The 21,909-nt window shown below is 39.7% G+C and overlaps 1 protein-coding gene across 1 annotated transcript; it reads right to left on the bottom strand.

The window, feature by feature from the left end:
* Positions 1–945: 945 nt before the first annotated feature.
* Positions 946–21,636, bottom strand: HACD2 (3-hydroxyacyl-CoA dehydratase 2; the record flags this gene model as incomplete). Its single annotated transcript, XM_082001857.1, has 7 exons — positions 21,452–21,636; positions 14,994–15,111; positions 14,622–14,640; positions 10,186–10,274; positions 4,183–4,304; positions 3,363–3,541; positions 946–1,028 (listed from the first exon to the last, which is right to left on the bottom strand). Exons 1-7 carry the CDS (start codon positions 21,586–21,588, stop codon positions 946–948), a joined length of 747 nt encoding a protein of 248 aa, XP_081857983.1. The 5' UTR covers positions 21,589–21,636.
* Between the last annotated feature and the right edge of the window lie 273 nt (positions 21,637–21,909).

Here is a 21,909-nt window from a genome sequence, read left to right as displayed (position 1 = left end):
GAACAAGGCCCTCAAATGATTCCACAGTAGACCAAATAGTCCCCAACACTAAAAGATGAGTACCACTGACATAGTGGACAGTGATTAGAGATGATAATTCAAAGTAAATTGAGGCAGAACTGTACCTGTTTCTGGGTGACCTGCCTCCTTACATTGTTTAGATTCATTGCTGATATCACTAGAAGTATTACAGTTAGTATTAATTTTTTTTTTTTATAAATATTTTTAAAAGTATCCAGGAATGCAGTACTTAGAGGAGTTTTAACATTTCAGATAAGCATTATAGCCTCTGAATTAACATTAGTATTTGAGTAATCAGCTTAAACAAGATCTTCAGAGAAGACACTCTGGTCAGACATCCTACTGTTTAAATTCCTAAAGAACCACATTCCCCTCGTTTCCCATAATTGGTTTCCTGTTCTTTTTTCCATCACCTTTTAAATATACAACCTACCTTTCTAAACTTAAATACCTCGCCCAGATTACATTCTCCACTGGAATCTCTGACAAAATCTAAAAGTACTCCAGAGCATATTGTTTGCTTTCACAGCAATACATACAGTTTCTGGCATGCAGTCAAGCACTTAAAAAAAGAGGTATCGGTAATATAATCCCAATTCAAGCATTTGGTGGGTACAACTTCATCACTCATACTACAACCTTCAAGCATTTAGTAATAAATGAAAACCATTTAGCACATCATTTAAGGAAAAGGCTAACTGCCAAGCCATATAAAGTTTAAAAGTTTTCTGAAGCACTGCAGTCTGAAAATTATTTCAGTGTTTTACATTGTGGAATTTCAGTGAAATCAGATTTATTGGTTATTCTTGCTATTATTGGTCTTTTACCTCTGACTTATTTTACCTTGGTATATTGTTTATAAATGTGCTGGGTATTGAAAATCTGCAGCATTTTGATGTTTGAAAAGTTCTGAAAGAGTTGGAATTATTCCGACTTCTTGTATTCTTCAGTGTGGGAGAGTACCTTTCGCCTCTGATGTAGCATATGAAAATACAGCTGAGGAAAGACTAAAGAGAAAAGAGACTTCATTAAACAAAGTATCAAGTGAGGCTTACATGTCAATTTAAAATGCACAGTCACATGCTCAAGGTCACCAATTCTGTATTAGAAGAAAACATGCTTATCTGCTTTCCACTCAAACCATCTATTGCCTTTTAGTCTTTAAAGAGAATAAGTGACATTGTCCTTAGGCTTTGGCTACTATTTATTTTTTGCTAGAGCAATCACATTTTTAATTAAATGCAAAAATGCCTTATTTAACTCTGCACGTACAAGCAGAATGACAAAAGTCTCCTGAACTGCACACATACAACAGCAAATGCACTGCAGGGAAGAAAACATCCTTCCAAAAGAATGAAATTTCCAGATTTGTTTAATTGCTTATAATTCTAGTGTCACTTTTTCAGGATCTAAGGATCTTTTTAAAAGCTGGTGCCTCTTTCATCTCCTCTCTTTATCCTCTCATGCAAAGCTTTTTCTCCTATTTCTAAGACTACATTACATAGTATGTTTGCAGAACAAAGTACGGTATGGAAAACATACATACATAAACAGCAAAAGCTAAAATTGCCATGAGACACTAAACCTTTGTGAACCATATGAAAATTAAACAAAGTCAGCATCAGCCTAAATTATATATCAGTTACACATGCAAAGCATTAGTCAAACATAGGCCAAAGTCTATCTAATTTGTGTACTAAATTTTTATTTTCAGGTCAAAATGTTTCTTTTGGCTTTCTTTAGCCTGTATTTCATTTCCTGGTTGCCTCCCTCCATTCTAATTCACTCAACCAAGTGTTAAGGAAGTGAATACAGATGTCCAGAAACACAACAGAATACAGAGCGATGTCATTTCTCCATTAGAAGTCTAAGTAATGGGTATCCATTATATGCAAAGAATTCAATGACATCTTTTCTAGCAAGGTGTCAGTTTTGACAGACAAGTACCAAATTAGAGATTTAAAGTGAGGTAAATGGTAAGATGCAACTATCAAAAATGTAAAAACTTAATTTTTAACAGTTTTCAAAGCTTGCTTTCCTTGTGATATTAACGTTCCCAAAATTTCCAAGATCTTCAGTGAGTTCAGAAGGCATAACTCCTGCATAGGTAGCTTTTATGAGTGAACAACTGAACCATGGTATAATCAATGACTGCAATGAACACTGCTTTCCTTCTATCTCAGGCATACCACAGGAATACCTTGATGTGAAGAGGCACCTGAGACTGCTTGAGTCCAAGCAGTTGGTTCTCAGAGTTAGTGTACTAATTCACAATAGTAATTAAAAAAAAAAATTAAGACGACTGCATTCAAGTTACACATCCAGCAAATGGTAATGGTTCACAGAAAATACCTCATTTAAGAGACAGGAATTTTAATGGAGAAAGTGGGCTAAAATTGTTAATTGGGTTCAATGTAGGTTCGCTCCCACATAGCCTGTCAACTGTGATCTCGCTACCACACAAGTAGTAATTAATACTTATGGTTATTTTGACTAAAACAAAAGATATTTTCCTGGCTGCTTGGAGTAAGTAACATCACCATTTTTGGAGGAGAGGGACAAGGAAAAACAAATTAATAAAAAGTATGTGGGGGGTTTTTTTTATACTTTTTTTTTTTTTTTTAGGAACAGATGGAAAAACTTGTGAACCTTTATGTCAGAATTACAAGATGGTTCACTGAAAGTGTAAGTGCTTGTTAATACAGACAGCCACACTACTGAAACATAAATCTTTGAATATGGTTTATTATTTTGCACAAACAAGGTTCATATAAAGACAGCTGCAGAGATAGCTAACAGCAGCAACATCCTCACTACATTACTCTGCATGTTAGATTTATTTGCACATTTAAATTTGCTAAAGGCTTCTGTGTTCCTACTCCCCATTTCAAAGCAGCAAAGCCAAATCTTCATCCCAGGTATAGAAACATCAACCAGAGATTATGTCAATTCAAGTTAATTCAACAGAAATGGTTGCCTACCCACTAATGCAAAAGCAATGTTCTTATTTCTTATAAGGCACTAAAATTTAGGAAGCTGTTTTGAACTTGGTTCTCCTAAAAGTCTGTAAGTAGAGGGAAAAAAAATAAATTAAGATGTCAACATTTCCCAAGAAGTACCACAGTTATTTTGTATTCCAAGTGTGACAGAAAAAACATGTATTACTGTTTTGCAGGTGTTGGTAGAAAGCAATCCCTGCAGTTTTAACTCTGATGTTTTTCTTTAGAGAGTTTCAAAAATAATTTTGCAAAATTAGTTATATGTATGTTAATCCCACAGTTATTAGCTTTTCCTATTACAACTTTTAATACTAAAAAAACCTCTAAAAAACTCACACTTACTTGGAATATAGGAGATCATAACCAGGATCAGGAATGTATAGTAGTCAAAAGAAAAATTGTACTTGTTAGGTAAACTAATGGAATACAAGCCAGACTGCCTGACGAAGGGTAATGCAGCATATATTGTGAGTAATTCGCCTGAGACTCCCATTGGATACAATACTATAAACAAAGTGTACCTAGAACAAAACATTTACAGAAAAGATTAAAAGTTATGAAAAAAATCTGACAAAGTATTTGTTAAATGCTATTATGGATATTCAAATTTTAAATTCTCAACTCAGTATTTATTTCCCTTAGCTCTTATTTGATTAGAGCATGGCAAGGTGTCAACATTATTGCAAGTATTCAAATGAGAAATCAGTCTTAAAGATTACCTTTGAGAATCTGAAAACGATGTTCAAAACTATTCTGCCCCCCATCCCCCTTGTTACTTTCATTATATTACTTTAAATGGGGCCAAACACAATTAATATTAATCAATAAGCTTATGGACTGTTTCAAGTACAACCCTTGGATTCAAGGGTTACTGTTCAATATCAGTTTACTTACTGTTACCCCTTACTCTTAAATGTCAGTTCCTGACAAACACAATCACTTTGTGAATGGGACTGAGTTCTGACAAACTAGTCTTTCAGCTTACAATATAACAGATTTTTGAAACCCAGAAATCTGCTGGAAAGAAGCTAGGAAGTCACATTCACAAACAGGGCAATTACCTCAAGGCAGAATCTAAATTTTTGTATGACAACTATTTTACAAGATAAATACCCCTCTCAAATCAGTGCTTTAAGGCTATGATTTCTAATATGCCACCTACCTGGCCCATTTGATGAGGTAAGGGAGATGATTTAACAAGCTGAATGTATAAAAAGAGTAACGGATTATCTCAGTGATTGTCCAGGCCACCACAAACAACAGGACACTATCTTCAGTTTGCACCTGTAAGAAAAGAAAAAAGCTCAATATGAATTCAAGCATTACTAATCACTCACCAGACCCAAGAAAACCTCAGAGAAATCAATTCCCAAGGGTTGTTTTACTACACCATTTTAGAGAACGGACTCCAAGAGTGACTTAAAAGCAACTTTAGTAACAACAGTAAAAACCCTTCTTATCATGCTCTGTATTTTTCTAGTTGCTTAAGAATAGCTCTGCTTGATGATCAGATAACTTAAGATCTCCCATTCTATGCAAGGTACATCAGTATAAGAAATCCCTGAAATGCTGAGAACAACTCGTAACTCTTCCCATTCCTATATAGTACCAGCTTCTATTTCAGTCCTACGATTGCTTCCTAGTGCAGCAAGCAGAAAGGATGCTAACACATTAGTCTAACACTTGATACCTGGTTTAGTTTATATTCTGATCCTAGTCTGGGCTACTTCTGAGTAGAAGTACTGCTTTCCTCTCTCTACAGATGAGAAACTGGGTCCTAATTTTGAGCAGCAGCAAAACAGCTAACAGCAGGACATAGGCTAGGAGGAGAGAAGAAACAGGCTCAGATTGTCCCACCTCAGGTAGGCTTGACAACTACCTGCTTCACTGTTCCTTGCTCCGTTGTCTGCTTATTGTATCCAGTATAGTTCCTCCAATGTTACACTCAAGGCATTATTGTGTTTCACTGCTTTACACCTCTTAGAGCTTTTATTTCAGACACACATCACAAACAGCTTCTACTCTATATTTTGAAGGTTAATCTTCAATAGCATGTATTTTTAAATGAATTATTAGATTTCTTACATTTGGGAGAATAATTATAGGTGGACTAACACTGATAAAGTATATGGGGTCACGCACCCGCACTACAAATTCTTGAGAGCAAACATGATTTTTATGCAGCCCTCCCCCTCTTGCCCTCCCCTTCAACAGAATTCTCAGCTGTATGAGTACCTTGAGCCCAAATTCAGTGGACCGTGGGAACAAAAAGAGCTCAACCACAAGGGCCTGCATTTTCTTTTTTCCTCCAACTCTTGAAAAAAGGGAAAAGGAAGTCAGTAGGTGTGCCTCTATTCATCTTGGGCAAAGTACATGTACAAATGAAAAAAGGAGCATGAAAATATATCGGTGATCAGAAACCTTCTGAGGGGACTAATCATCTATTCGCATGTAAAAATGCTCATGAAGGTTACCCATAAAAAGCTTCCTGTTACAGTCCACAAAACCCAGAAAGAGTTAAACAGAAATCTTGGGATATCCTGGATATCTATCCTCTATAGAGCTGCTGTTAATCTACATTCTGCTGCATATAGCATTTCAAGTCACTTTCATTGCATTTTGCAGCAAATTCACCTTATCCTTTTTCCACATGAAACTGGTAATTTGCTTATATATGTCTCCATTACATCATCATAAAAGAACAAAATCCAAAACTTAAGGTTTTCACAGAAGAGACCAAATCTATTTTTACATAGCTACAGGATCCTAATCTTGTTTGCAGTCTGCTTTATAAGCAAGACTTTGTTCTCAACCCGGGAAAGTTAATAGCGCTTCACAGATGATGCTGTTCCCAAGGAGCAACATGCTTCACAAGCACTCCAGAGCTGCATCTTCTGGTCAAATCAAGAGTAGCAGCTTAGTGAGTTCAACTAAATACATGTGTCACAGACTTCAGCCTGTACTTTGAAACCCCACTTTCCCTAACTATGGAAGTTAGTGAAAGCGACAAAAACTTGTACCTTAAAGTATCACCCAAGGACACGAGCAAGGACAAGAAACTGTGAAGCTAACAATGAATGATACAGGTAGAAGTAGAAAATCTGTCAGTTACAATCCAGTTCTATCACAGGACTTCTGTGACACTGCCTTCTCAGGTCTAGTCTTGCCCATCTACTTTAATATTAGAACAGTGTTTAGGAGTTATAAAAAAGATTCATACTCCTTTTTATGGAAGAATGAATACTGGAAATTGGTGGTAGTTTTCATACAAAAGTGACCTATGCAGTTTTCAAATAGTTCCATTCTGTGCAGTAAGGAACAGAAGACTACTGTACATTTTATCATCATAGTTTAACTACAGTCCGCAGCTGATAACTTAAAAAATATGTTTCTTACACACTAACATATCTGTCCTAAGTCTGTCACTATTAGAACACCTCTTGGAGGACTGACAATTTTTCAGTACTTTAAAGATATCCAAGATGCACATTATCAAACCCCTGGGAACTGATTTACAAAACGGTCTCTCAAGAGTCTTATTCATTTAGGTACTGCTTATGCTGCATTTGTATCATTCCTCTTCCAATCTGAGGATAAGGGGGATAGTACAGCCAATAAACAGCAGACCCTTAATAAACCACTCAGCCCAATGCTGCCCTCAGAACTCAATTTCTCCTCCTCTACTTTCTCATGCCAGTCTTTGAAGGAGGTGTTACACAAAGTCAAAGCACATTTTACACTTTATTTACAACTTATTTGTCCAACTGCCGTAATAAGAGTCAATCATACCATGGGCATAATTTTTTGGCATGTGTTTCAAAAGAATTTATCAAGGAGGGTCCTGAATATATTTAGCTTATCTTCAATACTACGAATAGCAGACAATGTTTGTTAAAATGTAAGAGAATCCATAGCCTTTTAAAATGCAAAGATGAGAATTGGGATTTGACAAAATAAAGCCTGAGAGGTTTTTACTGTTCTCCTTATGCATGAAAAGGGTAATTCTCTATAGATTTTTCCACATTAAGAGTAACAGTTTGACAAATTATTTGCAGAAAATTCCAGCTAAACACATAATTAAGCAATCCAGTGCAGAAGAATAAAACCAGCAGCACTATGCAACTGTAATGATGAAACAGCACATCTCCCTCCAGAGCACTGGTTCTCTGGTACATCAATTAAAAAAAAAAAGAGAAAGGAAGCTTCACAGTAGGCACAAAGGGCCTGACAGACATCTGTGTTATACAGTATTACTCAAATTCTACATAGATGTAAAGCAGTGATGAATCACGCTTTTCAAATGCACTCACCCATTTAGAGTTCTGAACTTTACAGTGTGGACTTCTTTGACCACAACTTAGTCTTAAATATCATAAATTAAGATGCTCTTCCCTCTTTAAGTATGCTTTACTACGGATTGAAGATGTCAATTCACAACTTCAGATACTGGAGTCCTAATTACCAGCTCAATATGCTGTACATGTCTGCACACCACCCCTTTTGACTGTGTGTTCTAGAAAGGTTCCCCTAAAAAAATACTCTATTCATCTGCACCCAAGTGGATAAGCATTAACTCACTGCTGACATAATTTTTTAATTACCTATCAGAACTGGGTGCAGAATTATCTATCAGAATGAACTCTGTGAAGGCCTGCCATGATGTCACCAGATGATCTCACTGTTCACCCAAATTAAAAAAAAGACAACTTTGAACTGAAGGGCACCTTCTGTTCTCCTAGGCCTACTTTATTCTAGCCCTTCACACCAGTCTGCTCATTCTCTTCCCTCCTTTGTAGGAGAAACAGTAAAATTCACCAAACCGATTCCTTTCCCGTAACGACAAAACGATTGCAAGTACTGTATTACATGCCAGGCCCTCCTCCGCTAAGCTAAGAGCTACTATGTGGTGAAGGGTAGAGGATCTCATTGATACCCAAAGAAGTGTGCAGTGCTTTAACATTTGCCATGCTTTAACATTTATTATAAATGCTTTCATATTGAGTTTAACAACACATCAGCACTAAATTCAACAAAAAGCACAAACATGTTAGTGGCAAGAAGCATGCTTCAGATCACATCACATATCTAGAAGTGTATTCTGACAGAAAGGAGGGATGCAATACAGATGTTTCTTCTTTTAACTATATTATATATGAAAACAGTCTGGAAAAGCAAGATACTGAACAAGTCTCACTCAAAAAGTTAAAGAGGAAAACTGTGTTTTATTTTACAAGAACCTCATCATGCAACTGCATAGCTTACAAGTTCCATAAAGCTGTGTGAGAATTTAATCCTGGACTTCACCATGGAGCTCACTTGTGCAGACAGCCCTTTAGAAAAAGTAGAACACTCATGACACTTTCAGTACATCTCCCCAGTTGAGACTGCATGCTCTCTGGTTGCAGGGAAGGACAGGGATCAGAATACAGCCTCTTCATTTGATTTATTTGCTCTACGTCACAGGTGAAAAACTCATCACAGGATTCCTCACCCTCACCATTCTTATGCCCACTTTCCAAGATGTTAAAAAAAAGTAACACAACAGAGTCTCTGGCAAGACTTTAACCAAAAGACCACATAAATATGAGGAAAAAAAATGCATGTAATATTGTTGAAAGAATCCTTGATAAAAAAAAATTCCTTGTTAAAAATTTAACGTTAGGCTGAACTTGTTGCTCGCATTTTCTCTCATTTTGCTGGTTTTCTCTGGTGAGAATGTGGGCATAAGTTTCAAAAAAACTAACCCACAATAATTTTACAGACTTTCCTTTGATGTCTAACAGACAACACATGGAATAACTCTCATCCATGCAATCCAACCTTTAACATTTGGATTACTTCAAAACCAGGAAACAATTCATAAAAACAGAGTACCCAACATTATACAGGTAACAAGCACAACTAGAGGCCTATTTCTTTATAAATATTTTATACATGTATCTAAAATCCAGTGTCTTAGGATTATGGAACTTTTTTTTTTCCCTCAAAATCTAGTACTTCTCTCCAGTGAATTAACAGAGACTGGAGTGCACCAAAAGTGAAATCCGTCAGAAGATAAGTATTTACAAGATTTTGAGTTTATTGACAAAAATAACATTGCTCCACTTTAAATAGCATGAAACTAAGGCTCTACATGAACAAGGACCATAATATCAGAAAGAGCTGTTAATTATTAGGGACTACAGTGACTTATGTTACTCAACATATGGATGGACGCTGTGATAACAGGTTTGGAATAAGGAAGAGAAAGCAGCTTCCCTGAAGACTTGGTAATGAGACAAGCTCCTTAAGACATTCTCCACGTCAAGTCACAAAAGATCATATGCATATGACGATACTAGATGACCATCACTTATTTCAGGCAGCCAGGCTGACACTGGCATCAAGACTTAATTTCTTTCTTTAATGAGCATAAAACCAGTAAGATTGGTTGGCTAAACTAACAGCACAGATGCGGCATATGTGGGCTGCCACAAAGTATTCGGATGACATGAACGAGTCAGCATGATTTATATCAATTAAAGCATGTTTAGGTTTTAAAATAGCTGTCTGGAATAATTTTCAAACAAGATTGCTTCCAAACGATTCTGCAGAGATTTGTATAAGTACAGCAATATTTGGTGTGATAAACAATCAGAAAAAAACACGCAGGTCCCAAACCCCATCTGCGCTTGAATGCAAGAAAAATGAATGAAGGACACAGGGAAGATAATCCTGGAAGGTGGTAACGGAGGACATCCAGGCATTGCTGTGCACAAACAGTTGAGTGGGAGCTTTCACATGCCATGATAAAGCAAGCAAATTGTGTATGAAAGAAGGGGCAGTGAGGAGATTTTGCTATTAATTATGGCTCTAGTGAGATTGCTGTCCCAAATTCTGGGTTCCATATTACACACTGGAATCTCTTTAACTTTCAGTAAGGACTGCAAAATCTATTCAAGAGCTAGATGTGTTACAGTGAAAGAATCGGACCTCAGTCTATTTGATTGTCAAGAAAAGATGACATCAGATTTATTTTTATTTCTTTTGATTCACAGAAATTCACATAAACAATTTCACACTGGGATACAAACAGAAGTAATTTTAAGGAAAATAAGACAGCAACCAACACCTGCTTTTCACCATAGGTCATTAGTTTTCCTATCTATTTTGTAGCTTAACTTACCTCTTTTACACTATGTGTTACTGCCCACGTCAGGAAAACCCTTGACATCACTTGGAAAGCAGTCAGAACAACAGAAGAGGGAACAATGCCTGGAAGATATTTCGCAATTAGTAAATATTCCTGACTATCAGGGTGGGAGGTGGGGGTGAGGAAAACAAACCACAGCTAAGCCAAAGTCCAGTTGTTCAACATTTTTGGAAGGAAAGCATTTAATTTTTTTAATTTGAAGGCATGAAGTCTGTCCTGTGGTGTGTTTATACAGCCTAATGCAATGCAATCCCCTGACAAGACTCTGTGCATCAAAATGCAAATAAAAGTAATCAGTCTTGTTGCAATCATAGCACATTCCGTAGTACACAAGACAGCTGAATAAGATGAGATAACTTCAATCAAATAGCTTTTGGGATACAGTCTTTCAAATAAACCCTGTTCGATTAAAATACCCAAGATACTCTTCATTACTGTGATTTAAAAAGTAAAAACAATAAAGATGTTTTGCACAGTATATCCCCAAAAACAGCAAGCAAGAAGTACAATTACTTTGAAGAAACACTGATCTAGCTCATATTCTGATAGATACAAAGTTCATAATTTCTTCCAAGGGAATACAACTTAAAACCCATAAAACAAAACCCAAGGACTAGCTGATGCATTGGTAGGTACAGAAACAATTTTAAGCTTTTCTCAGGGAAGCAGATTTCACTGGTTCTTCTAAGCAAGTTCTGAGGTGCTGATTAAACTGTCACTAAAAAGATCCTACACACCCTTATCACAGGTCTGACAGCAGGAAAAGTTTTAGACTGCAAGATTACACAAAATTTGTAAACTTCATAGCACAAGTTTTATTTTCTTACAATAGCATGATGAAGACGAATGCAAAAGCAGTTGCAGCTCCTAATACACAATAAAAGAAAGTGCTTCTAAAACTAATGCAAACCATAGCAAGCAACACAACACTCTCAGAAAGAAGTAAAGACCGAACTGGAAAATGGAAGAAGAAGAAAGAATAAGAAAAGTCAAAAGCAAGTTTCATTAGAATTGTTTTCAGTCCAATATTAATCTTCTTTCAGAGTAAGAAGAGGGAAAAATCCTGCAAACAGTTCTCTTCAGTTTTTCTGTTGTAGAACCTCAGGGCAGAATTTCTGTTACCCTGAGGGTAACACAAAAGGGGGTGCTATAAAAACCTACAATCTGTACTCATTAAAGGCTCACTCCTACGATATAACAGACTTTTCTTTTATACAATTTAGATAATCCCTTCCTGAGCAAGATAAACTAATGTTCTTGCAAAGGAATCTATAAATAAGCCAAAAACACTGTGTAAGAACTATCCAAGATTCTCTCACAAGTAAGACAAACAAGGTTTTTCCATTACAGCCAAGACAATGCCAATCTATGCCAAAAACAGGAGATCAAAATAGGACTCACCAGCTACAACTTATGTAAACTTTACTTGCCTCTAATAATTTACTCATTGCACTGAAAAGGTACTCAGCAGACAATTTTAAACTTGGTATCTCTAAAAATGTCTGTCACCACTTACCCAACACTGCATGTGCCAGAGCAGTGCTTGACAGGGGGCTCAGGTCCAGAACAATGCAGCAAGCAAGCCTTGCCCAGACCTCTTGCACATCTTAGACTAAGCCTCCCACCTCCACCAGGAAATCCTCCAACTCCCAACAAGTGCATCCTCTCTCCCAGGGAGCTCCCAACTGAAAACAGGCTGTACGCATAGCTTACAGGTAGAGACCTCGTATCTCTCCTAACAGAGCAGGCTAAAGCAAAATCAACCAGTGCTGACTTTGGCTTACCAGAGGGTTACTGGTAAGCATCACTATGGTAGGAAGGCTGGCACTGTAGTGATTCTGTAGGCTGGGCCTGTACTCACCAAAGCCTGCTTGCTTTTGCTCTCCATTCCCTTCACAAACTCCCTGTACTACTATCACTTCTGCATTTTGGTGGCTCCTATCACCTCGTTCTATACCAAGTTCCTCCAGGCAGAAGCTCTTCCATGTTGTCAATGCCATTCGTACCCTTGGATTCTGTTTGCTTTGCCACACACCAAAATTCTGTTCTCAGCTATGCTTGAGAGTCATTCCCCTATCAATCTTCATATTTTGAAGAACTTGCCTCACAGATGCTAATATTACAGATTCTACTGAAAAGATGTGGAGAGAAAAGTTATGCTGATACACACAGCCATCTGTCACAGATAAGCTCCTCTACTGACAGAGAATTACAGCTCTAGTTATAGCAATTAGTTTAGCAGGGGCAAAGGAATCCGCAAATTTCCTGTTTCTCCTTGCATAGAAACTTTACCAGAGTCAACAGGACTACAGCAGACAGCAGCAGTGTATCCAGCTGTGCAAAAAAATCATTTTATTTAGCTGACAAATGCTTCCATTAACAGAAAAAATATATCCATGGGCAGTTACAATAAAATAAGTGGGGGTTTTGTAAAAAACTTTGTTAGGGAAAGCAAAAAGACAGAGATATAATGGTATAAAACATTGCAACATTCCACTAATGGCTCTCTTCACTAATATTAAATTGCGTGACTGAGGACAACATGGGCTAAATGGATCCACACCTCCAATCAACTGAGCCAGAATTATTAGTCTGCACACAGATTGGTACAGTCATCTTATTTGCTGTTCTGCACCAGCCTGGAAGGTGAAACACAGGAGACTCTCCTGCTATTCACGGATTTGTGTGGACATACACTCTGAAGTGTGCAAGGAAAAGATAATCCATTTACACTTTTTGTTAGGTTTAGTACTAGTAAACATTGGCATCTGCACACAAGTTTAGCTTAAGAAAACAGTAGAGCATTATAGATTTAGGATGGTAAAATAGCGTTTCATTTGCAAGTTTTTCTGCCCAGTGTTCTGAGCTTTAACTTGTCCTTCTTGCCACTTGTTAAATAAGACCTCAAAAATTTCACATTTTATTATTAATTTTTTAATTAATAATGTTTTTTAAAATAAGTATGGTTTATTCTGGTCGAAGAAAAAGTCACTGAGATTTAGTAAAATGAAACAGTATTGGAAGGCCTGCCTTGGCAGCACAGGCAACTATATGATAAACACAGCTTACTTCGAGAAGCCTTTACATTAATTTGAGGAATATATTATCACTCATTTCTTGGGATGATCTGTGCACAGTCTACAAACCGCCCTTTATCAGATAGCATTTTCAGAGTAACTGAATTATTCAGGAAGGTCAGACTTCCTGAATAATCAAATACAGTATTAGAATGCCCTCTGCTGACAAATTTATGTATAGGAGTTTAAGTTTTCCAACTACCACATTTGGTTATTAAAAAAATAAAAATCTTTTGCACAGGAATTCAGTACAAACCTACTTGTACCATAGTGACGCATCATCCAGTACATAGACTGTTTGTATGATATGTGAAAAATAGCAGGTTTGTAGCTGCAGCTTTAGGAACCTTAATGCCACCCTACTCTTTAAATAATAGCAAACATTCAGATAGGAGCTCAAATACTTACATTTAAAATCACAAGACCAACTACCTGAACATAAGACTGTCTCTTTGTGAAGACTGGATTGTTCAGAAAAATCAGAGTTAAGCAAAGGTATGCAGACAGGCACTGCTCCCTTTTGTAGCACATTGGCTTTGATCTTGCAGAGATTGTGACACATGATCTATTCTATGAACAAAACACCCAAATGCTGAGGCCAAACTGCATTCACCACTCATCACAACTAATAAACCAGACAAGATGCAAACCTGTCATTCAGACGTGAGACTCTTGAGGTTGACTGAACCACGACACTGCCACTGACCCTAGGCCACCTATACACAACGGAGTTCCTGTTACCAAGCTAACAAATAAGCCTCATAGTACAGGCTAACAAGAATTGACAAGTCAAGTCTTAAGTAATTCTCACTCTCCCAAACAGTTCCATTCAAGCACAACCAAATCTCCAAATCTGGGATAAAGAGTGGTTACCCCTTCATAATTTTACAACACATATCTATGCTCTATGGATGTGGGCAAAGTCCTAGTGCTTGAAATGTTATTTTCATTGTAATTTAAATTACTTCCAGCTAGAAATATTTCTTTTTTTTAGGAAAGACAGCATGGTACAGAAGATTATAGGGTGTAGAGATGGAGAGTAATGATCTACCATAAAACATTCATAAACTGCTCCAAGATTTGTAGCATTGGAAGGATCTAGATAAAAATAGAACGTCAAGTAATTGAAAACCTGTTACACTATTTTCCTTTTTTGTGATTTAACTTGTCAAATTATTTAGTAAAAAATTGGAACGTACTTCAAGCAAAAATTAGCGAGTTATGCAAGAATTAAATCTGGCAATTCATAGGCCATCACATTTTTAATGCTAATATATTGCTAAAATTGCAGTCTTCTATAAAAATAATAAAACTAAAAATTTGCAAGCTTACCAAATGCACAGTGCAGAATCTAGAACAAAAAGAAAAATACAAATCACTAACATTTCAAATGAAGCAATTCAGAAGTACATTTAGGTGTATCACAAGAGCTTAAATTTCAATATTTGTATTTCAAAGATTAAGCTTAATATTTAGCTCTGCTCCCCAAGCCAAATAGCAGACAGTAAGCTCCCTCACCACTTGCTAAAAGGAAAAATTCAGCATTTGTGCAAGGCATATTTCTTGCGTTTACCTTCAAATCATCCTATAAACGTTAATGAAAAAACAGGTACCTAGACAGCACTGCTGAAAGGATGCCTTATTTCTCCTATGGAAAACACTCATGCAAGTATTAGTAACTCTATGGAAGAAGACTACACCTACCTCAAGCAAAGCTCCAGTTTGGAAGAATTTCAGGGGCTTTTCTATTGAATAGTAAAGGCTATGGTAGCTACCTTTAGCCAGGTATGCTCGAACGAGACCAACTGCAATAACGAGCCATCTGAAAGACAGAAAAAAAATCTATGATAAGGAGACATTAAGCAGAGCATAAATACAAGTAAATCCTTAATCCTTCTTTCAGTATCTGAGAAAGCAACAGGCATATAACTGTCCTGAAAGATACTAACTTTTTACCTACCCTCTGCAACACTGAAAACATTAAATATTTGGATTCTTTTAAAATTTATCAAAGTTAAAGATCATGCATTTTTTAAACATCTTTCAGCACCAACATGATACCAGTATCTTTAATGTCCAAGTCTATTTTTCAGTGAGCTGTATTTAATTTCGTTATGGAAGGTATTAATAACATTTTAAACAAGATTGGCATCACATTTTCTTTAGTTTAAGCAAAAAAACATTTATCACTAGTCAAACATCTCTTACCGTACCACAATTTAAAGAAGTATGACATAAACAATTAAGATTCAGAATGCATTCATTTTAATGTTTCATTTCAAAGTAAACCCTTACACTTTATGATTGACCATCCAGCTTAATTGCTAGCATACATTTTATGTGAAACAGTCATGGATAAGTAACTGCAAGAAACTGAGCCTGCTAAAGACTTGAAGGCAGCAATGGCTATTCCTGTCCCAGCTTTCCTTTAAGCAACAAATATATCTAGGCCTACACAAGTAGTGCCTATATAGCTGCAATGATACTATGAACAGTGTGATGTGTTAACCTTGCTGATTTTCCCGTCAGGTAATTTAGGAAGCAATGCTAAAAATTGTTCCTCCAGTCCTGGCCGCTGCAGTAAGATCTTTCACTGCCACAGCTGTCCAGAGTCAGTGGTTGCCCACAACCTCAGAAATTATTCAGTGAAGTCTACAACAAGCCACAAAACTAAGGTGGGTACACCCTGGTAAACACTTTTTCATTTGAAATTAGCATCTGTAGTTAACTTTAGTTTCCAATTCCTTGTGGCAAACATGGGGAGAAGGGGTCGGTCAACAAGAAGTGGGAATCCTGACCAGCAGCTCCCAAACTTTTCAGTGACAGGCTTGTCCTGGCTGTCTTGACCTCAGCTACTCTTAATGCCACCCTCCTTTACCTCCATCTCCTTCCAAACCCAGAAGTGATGTTACAATGCTTGTGCTAACAGTCACCCAGCGTCTCTGCTAACAATGGTGCAGCTCAGTGGAAGTGTGTATAGACATGTATAAATGCAGTAGACATATAAATATACAGTAGCTTTTTACCCTTTGGAAAAAAATCTGCAGGTGTGGTTTTGTAACAGGGAAGATGAAGAAATTCCCTTATTTTAGAGCATATCAGATGCTTACAAGTACCACATTACCTTAGGTATTATGAAGTATATACAAATATCATCCTAAAATGTAGTAGTTGTTTGAAATACACTGTAAAGTTCAGATTTTTCTGTAACTCTGTACATCCAAGTTTGTGTTCGCAACGATATTTGTCAGTACAACTGAAAAACAGCTACTTAATTTCTGCCGGGACTTCTCAGAAGACTAGCACCGAAGAAAAGCAGTAAAAGTGGGGAAGAGAAATGGGGAATGAGAAACAAGCCCTCCCTTTTTTCAGTAGTGACAAGTTATTTCAGTTAAAGTGTCTTGTGAAACCAAAAGACAAACATTTGCCAAGTAATTGCTGTTTACAAAGAAAGGATCAGATTAATTTGGTATTTGGACTTCAGTGTAGAATAAACCAGTAAGTGCTATAGTATCAATGACTCTCCCTTGCAATACTTGAGTGCTTCTCTTTTAAAATAGTAAATCAGAGCAGGCTGACTGTCCTGTTCATTGAAGTTTCCCTATTCTTCCTAATCTTCCCTATTTGTTGAAAAACTTCGCTGAATTGAGCAATTTCTCAGGTTGCACAAGACACCAGCTCTTGGTTGTGCTGCAAAACTGTTCTCACCTGCAGATTGTTCTCACCTTAACTGAGCAACTGGTAGAGTACATGGCTCCCAGATGAGCTCCAGCCCCTTGCTCACCTCCACCCCTCCATGCCAGATGACTGACTACAGATAGACTGTACTTTCCATCACCGAAGATCACATCTCTCTTTTAATAATAAAATTACCGTCCTTCAAAGAGCTTTTAATACAGATCAAAGAATTAACCCACACAAAATTAAAAGGTGTGCCTACTTTGTGTTGGAGCTTCTAGTACCTCCGTCCTGCTTCCGCGATTCTTAAATAGCTCTTCACCCTCTATGACTAGAGAAAATGGAACAGGAGTAGGTGAAAGTGAGAGAAATCAACTGAAAAAGAAACTTGGTGAGAAGTTTAAAAGGGCAGCAAAAGGCACCACTGCCACATGGAAGCTAAGCTATGTTAGTTTTTCCAGCTTTCTCTGACCCAGACACTAAAGTCCAACTGATACACCCGCTGGAGTTACATTTTAATGAAATTACTGCTGCCATGCATGTAAACTTTAAGCTAGACTCTTACACTCTTTGATTAAACCAAACTAAGAAGAATACTGCATACACACAATTTCATTTTTTTCCTTTCAGTTGCTCAGACTTGATAAGCAAGCTTCATGCTCGGGTCCTCACTTTAATTCTCTTTATTTCTCTTACAAATGATAAAAAGGTGTTTTCTTATGCAAAGTTTACTGAAGTTCTGCATTACTTATGCAAGAGAATACAGGAAACCTATGCAGTGAATGAACCTGAAAACGGAGAAGTGTACTTTGACTCTCAACAACTAGTCACTGAAGACATGGACAATGAACCTTATAACCCAGAATGCTCTTTCAACAACACTAATAACATGAACCCTTGCGAATTCAAAAGCTGTTACATTAAGATCTATCTTGTTGAGTGAAATCCTTTTGAAATTCATTGTTTATACCACTATCAGCTACATCCACCCAGAAGTACTAGTCAGTTACAGCGCTTGACTAAAAATAAGAGACATAATCACATTTTAAAGCAGCTTGTTAAACATTTACACTCAACTTTAAGAGCATGCCCGCCCTCCCTCCCTGCCCTCCATTACTCAGTGATTTCAGCTAACCACAATTTTCAGGAAATAATTTCTATGCTGCATCTATGCCTCCAGAACAAGCTTTCTATGCCAGGTCAGGCTTGACTACACGAGTTCACACTGTGATGGGAAAACAACAGCTTGACTGAATGCAAGAGAAGAGTGATGCAACGCTTTCTACATCTTAACACTTTGAACCATTGTCAAAAAAACTGAGCAAGTACAGCTGAGAACCAACTTGCAGGGCTTGTTTTCCCTCTTGTGTCATCTTGGTCCCTTTTCTGAAAGAAAACACCCGAACATGTGAACCCAACGTGAACCCAGCAGTAGGGATGCACAGGTAATATACTTTGTCTGCTGTTTTGCTCTTGCAAAAGCCATTGCATTACTAGGCATGCATACACTACTTGCACTACAGTATAAAGTTAGAAATAACATCTATTATTTTTAGAATCAATGTATTTTCTTTAGTTAATTCAAGATAAATGCAAAGTAACTAATTATGTTGAGATCTTTCAATTGTTACTTGATCCATTTTAAATACAGCTAATAGCGGAGGCAACTATGATTTTAAAACGTTTACTCTACTACCTGTTTATTGCATGACAAAACTGTTGTGTGCTTCCATTTAAAAGCCACCTTTTTGTAAAACAAAACCAAAAAAACCCACTTTAAAGAAAATTTTTAAAATCCCATGTGCTTTTACAGTATCGCTGCATCATCTGGGCACTATCGAATTTTGTGTGTTTTCTTTTCAAAAGTCTCTTTCCAAAGCAGTGCTGCCAAGAAACTAAGTCTGAGCACTCTGATTGACACGGGGACAGTAACTAATTACCACCACCAGCTGTGGTTTTCCCATACAGACAACTGAGCTTCTGCCAACCAACTCCTGAAAAGCTACCTTGTTATGAAGTTTTTTAAAAAGAGGAAAATAACTAATTGAAGTTTCTTTCCTAAGCTTAACGTTGTATATTGTGGAATTTCAGCAGTGTCCAGGGGAAGTGCAAAATCCTCATCCATTTGAAGACAAATTATCAGGCAGAGCCCTCCATGATCATCTAATCACAAACATGTCCAGAAAAAAAGCAGCTCATGTTAAAGTACCATAAGCCAGATCCCACCCAAGACTGGAATTTTCTAGGAGGTTTGGTAATAAATCAGGAAACCGGGTAACACCATGATGAATATTCACGTGACAACAGGAAGCTAAATACATAGTTATGCTACTTATGAGTACCTAACACTTAAGATTTGTTTCAATTTTTTCTTCTGAGGAAACTGAAATTTCATATGCTCAGGAACTTGCCTGCCATGATAAAAACTTCAGGACCTTTAAAGAAACCTTCCATTTATACTTGCAATTTCTCTCTCAGGTTTCCGAGATCTTTTGTAAAAAGTCAGTGCATTAAATATGAGCAGCTCAAAGAGCAGGCAAATGTTTTTACTTCTAAGAAAAGCTTAAAGAGGTTAACTTCTTAACATTCTGCACGGACATCATAAGCAAACTGAAGAGACCTGACTGTCTATACTGTGTTGTACTGCTTGTGTAATTAAGTATTTCTGAAGCAAGGGATACCTACCAGTTTGATAAAAATGTAGTTCTCATTCTCCTCCAAGTGAAACACCCTGCGAACAGCGTACGGAGCTGTAAACCTGCTTAGCAGTTCCATCTCACAGTAACACCGCTATTGGGTAATAGGTGTAACAAGAATCTCACAAGAACTGAGCTCTCCCCTCTCAGCTACCTTTGTTCCACACAAGTGTAACCATCTTATGAGCTAGAATGGCACCAGCTCTCACCAGCTAAGACAAGCATCATCATATCCAATTGCCTTAATGAAATAAATTGTGTCTATATTAATTCTATACTAACCTTCCCCCAAAAGCAGTGGAACTAGCCTATTTGCTTGACTCCTCACCCACCAGGATTTATCTAGCAGATAACAGGCTCATTCGGGTTTCATTTTAAAGGCTCTTTTCTCCTCCCACCCAAATATCCTTAATCTTCCAAAAGATTATTTTTATCTGGATTTCAATAAGACTCTACAGCCTCTTTAAAAGAAAAGAAAAAAAGTCTCCTTTATCTTAATTGGAGAGTCCCCAATTGTCGTTAACTTTATTATTATGCCTAAGAACACACCTGAGCATGCACGAATCGGCCCAAATCTCCATTTTGCTACATAGGGCAAGAACAGAGCATCAAGCAGGCCTAGGAGCTCACACGTCGCAAGCAGCAGCTTTCAACGTCATCCGAAGTACGCAGCAGGTGCAGGGTTTAGGGGGAACTCGCGCAGGGCCCCGAAGCAGAACAGCTCTGCCCTCTCAACCACTGCCACGGCGCCTTCCCGCCGTTCAGGTGCGCCCCGCTACTAACAGCGCCGGTGTCCACACCACAGAGGCGGTGAGGCGAGACCAGCGATCTACACGGTCACCTGGATGAGAAAACAGCTGCAGAGCGAATTAAGGCATCGATTATGAAACACAGCAGCTCCCAGGGAACTCCTGCGTTCCTCGCTTCGGCCGAGGCGCGCGGCGGCGGATGTGCGGCAGGCTGGCGCCGGAGCCGCCGGGCCCCGCGGGCTGGGCCGCGGCAGCCCCAGGGATGGCGCTGGGGCCTCCCCACCGCATACACCGGAGCGAAATGGGATACCGAGCAACGCAGCCTCATACATGGCTACGGGACGCTCCTCTGCAGCACGAGAAACAGTCGGAGAGGTTGTCGCTTGTGTTGTTTTTAGCGTTACCGAAAGCGTGAGGCATGACCACGGATGGCAGGAGGGACACCGGGAACGGCAACGCGGCTCCACCGGTTCTCAGGCCAGCACGGCTCCGGCAGCAGACGCCGGAGGGAGGACAGGGACGCACAAGAGGAAGCGCACGGGGACAGAGCAAACCTAGCCACGGCGCCGCAACTCCTCTCCCAGCCAGGACTCGCACGCACGGCGGGCACACACGCGGACAGGCGTGCGGGCACACAGGCGGCCACAGCCTGCCCGAGCAGAGCCCTCCGCGCCCACAGGTTCCCACCCCGCAGCCACTTGGGCACCGCGCGGAGCACCGCTCCCGGGTAGACGCCACCGCCCCCGACGGGACGGGCTCCACCGAGCCCGGAGGCGCCAGGGGGGGAGCCCGAGCCGCCGCCACCCGCACGGGGACCGTAAAAGGCGGCAGCGGCGGCGCCCGGCCGCCCCCCGCCTCGCCAGGCAGCCGGTGTGGGGAAAGTTTCCCCGGTGCGGGGGAAGGCGGCAGTGGCCGGAGCGACGGCGGCTGTTGCCCAGGAGAGGCGGGCAGGGGGCCGCGGGGAGCCCGGGCGCAGACAGGCGAGGCGTCCCGGCAAGGGAGACCGCCCGCAGTCGGCGGCCGCCACACGCCTCCTTACCCCGCCGTCATCACCACGTTGTAAATGACGAGATAGGCCGTGGCCAGGGCGCCCGGGCCCTTCCTCCGGCGCGGAGGCTGGTTCCCGTAGCCGTTATCCGCCCGGCTGCCGCCACCACTGCTGCCAGACGCCGCCATGTTACGGCGCTCTCGCTGCCTCCTCCCGCTCTCTGCGTACGGCGGAGCCGCGGGGCGGAGCCTGCCCGATGCCGGCGCCGCCGCCGCCATCTTGGAGGCGGGCAGGGAGCTCTGCGCAGCCGTTGGCCCTCCCGTCGGGCGGTGCCGCCCCGCGGCCCGGGGGCGCCCCGGGGTAGAGCAGACGCGGAGGTGCCCACTGGGGGGGCGCGGGGCGGTGGCCTGTTCCCGGGGCGGTGCCCTTAGTCTGCGGCGGTGCCCGGCCCGGTGGTGAACCACGGTTTCCATCCCGTTCTAAAACAGGTTAAACAGGCCCCTCTGCGG

Source organism: Phaethon aethereus (genome assembly GCF_964289735.1).
Source record: "Phaethon aethereus genome assembly, chromosome: 6".
NCBI lineage: Eukaryota > Metazoa > Chordata > Aves > Phaethontiformes > Phaethontidae > Phaethon > Phaethon aethereus.
This window is presented reverse-complemented; position numbering and strand designations above follow the sequence as displayed.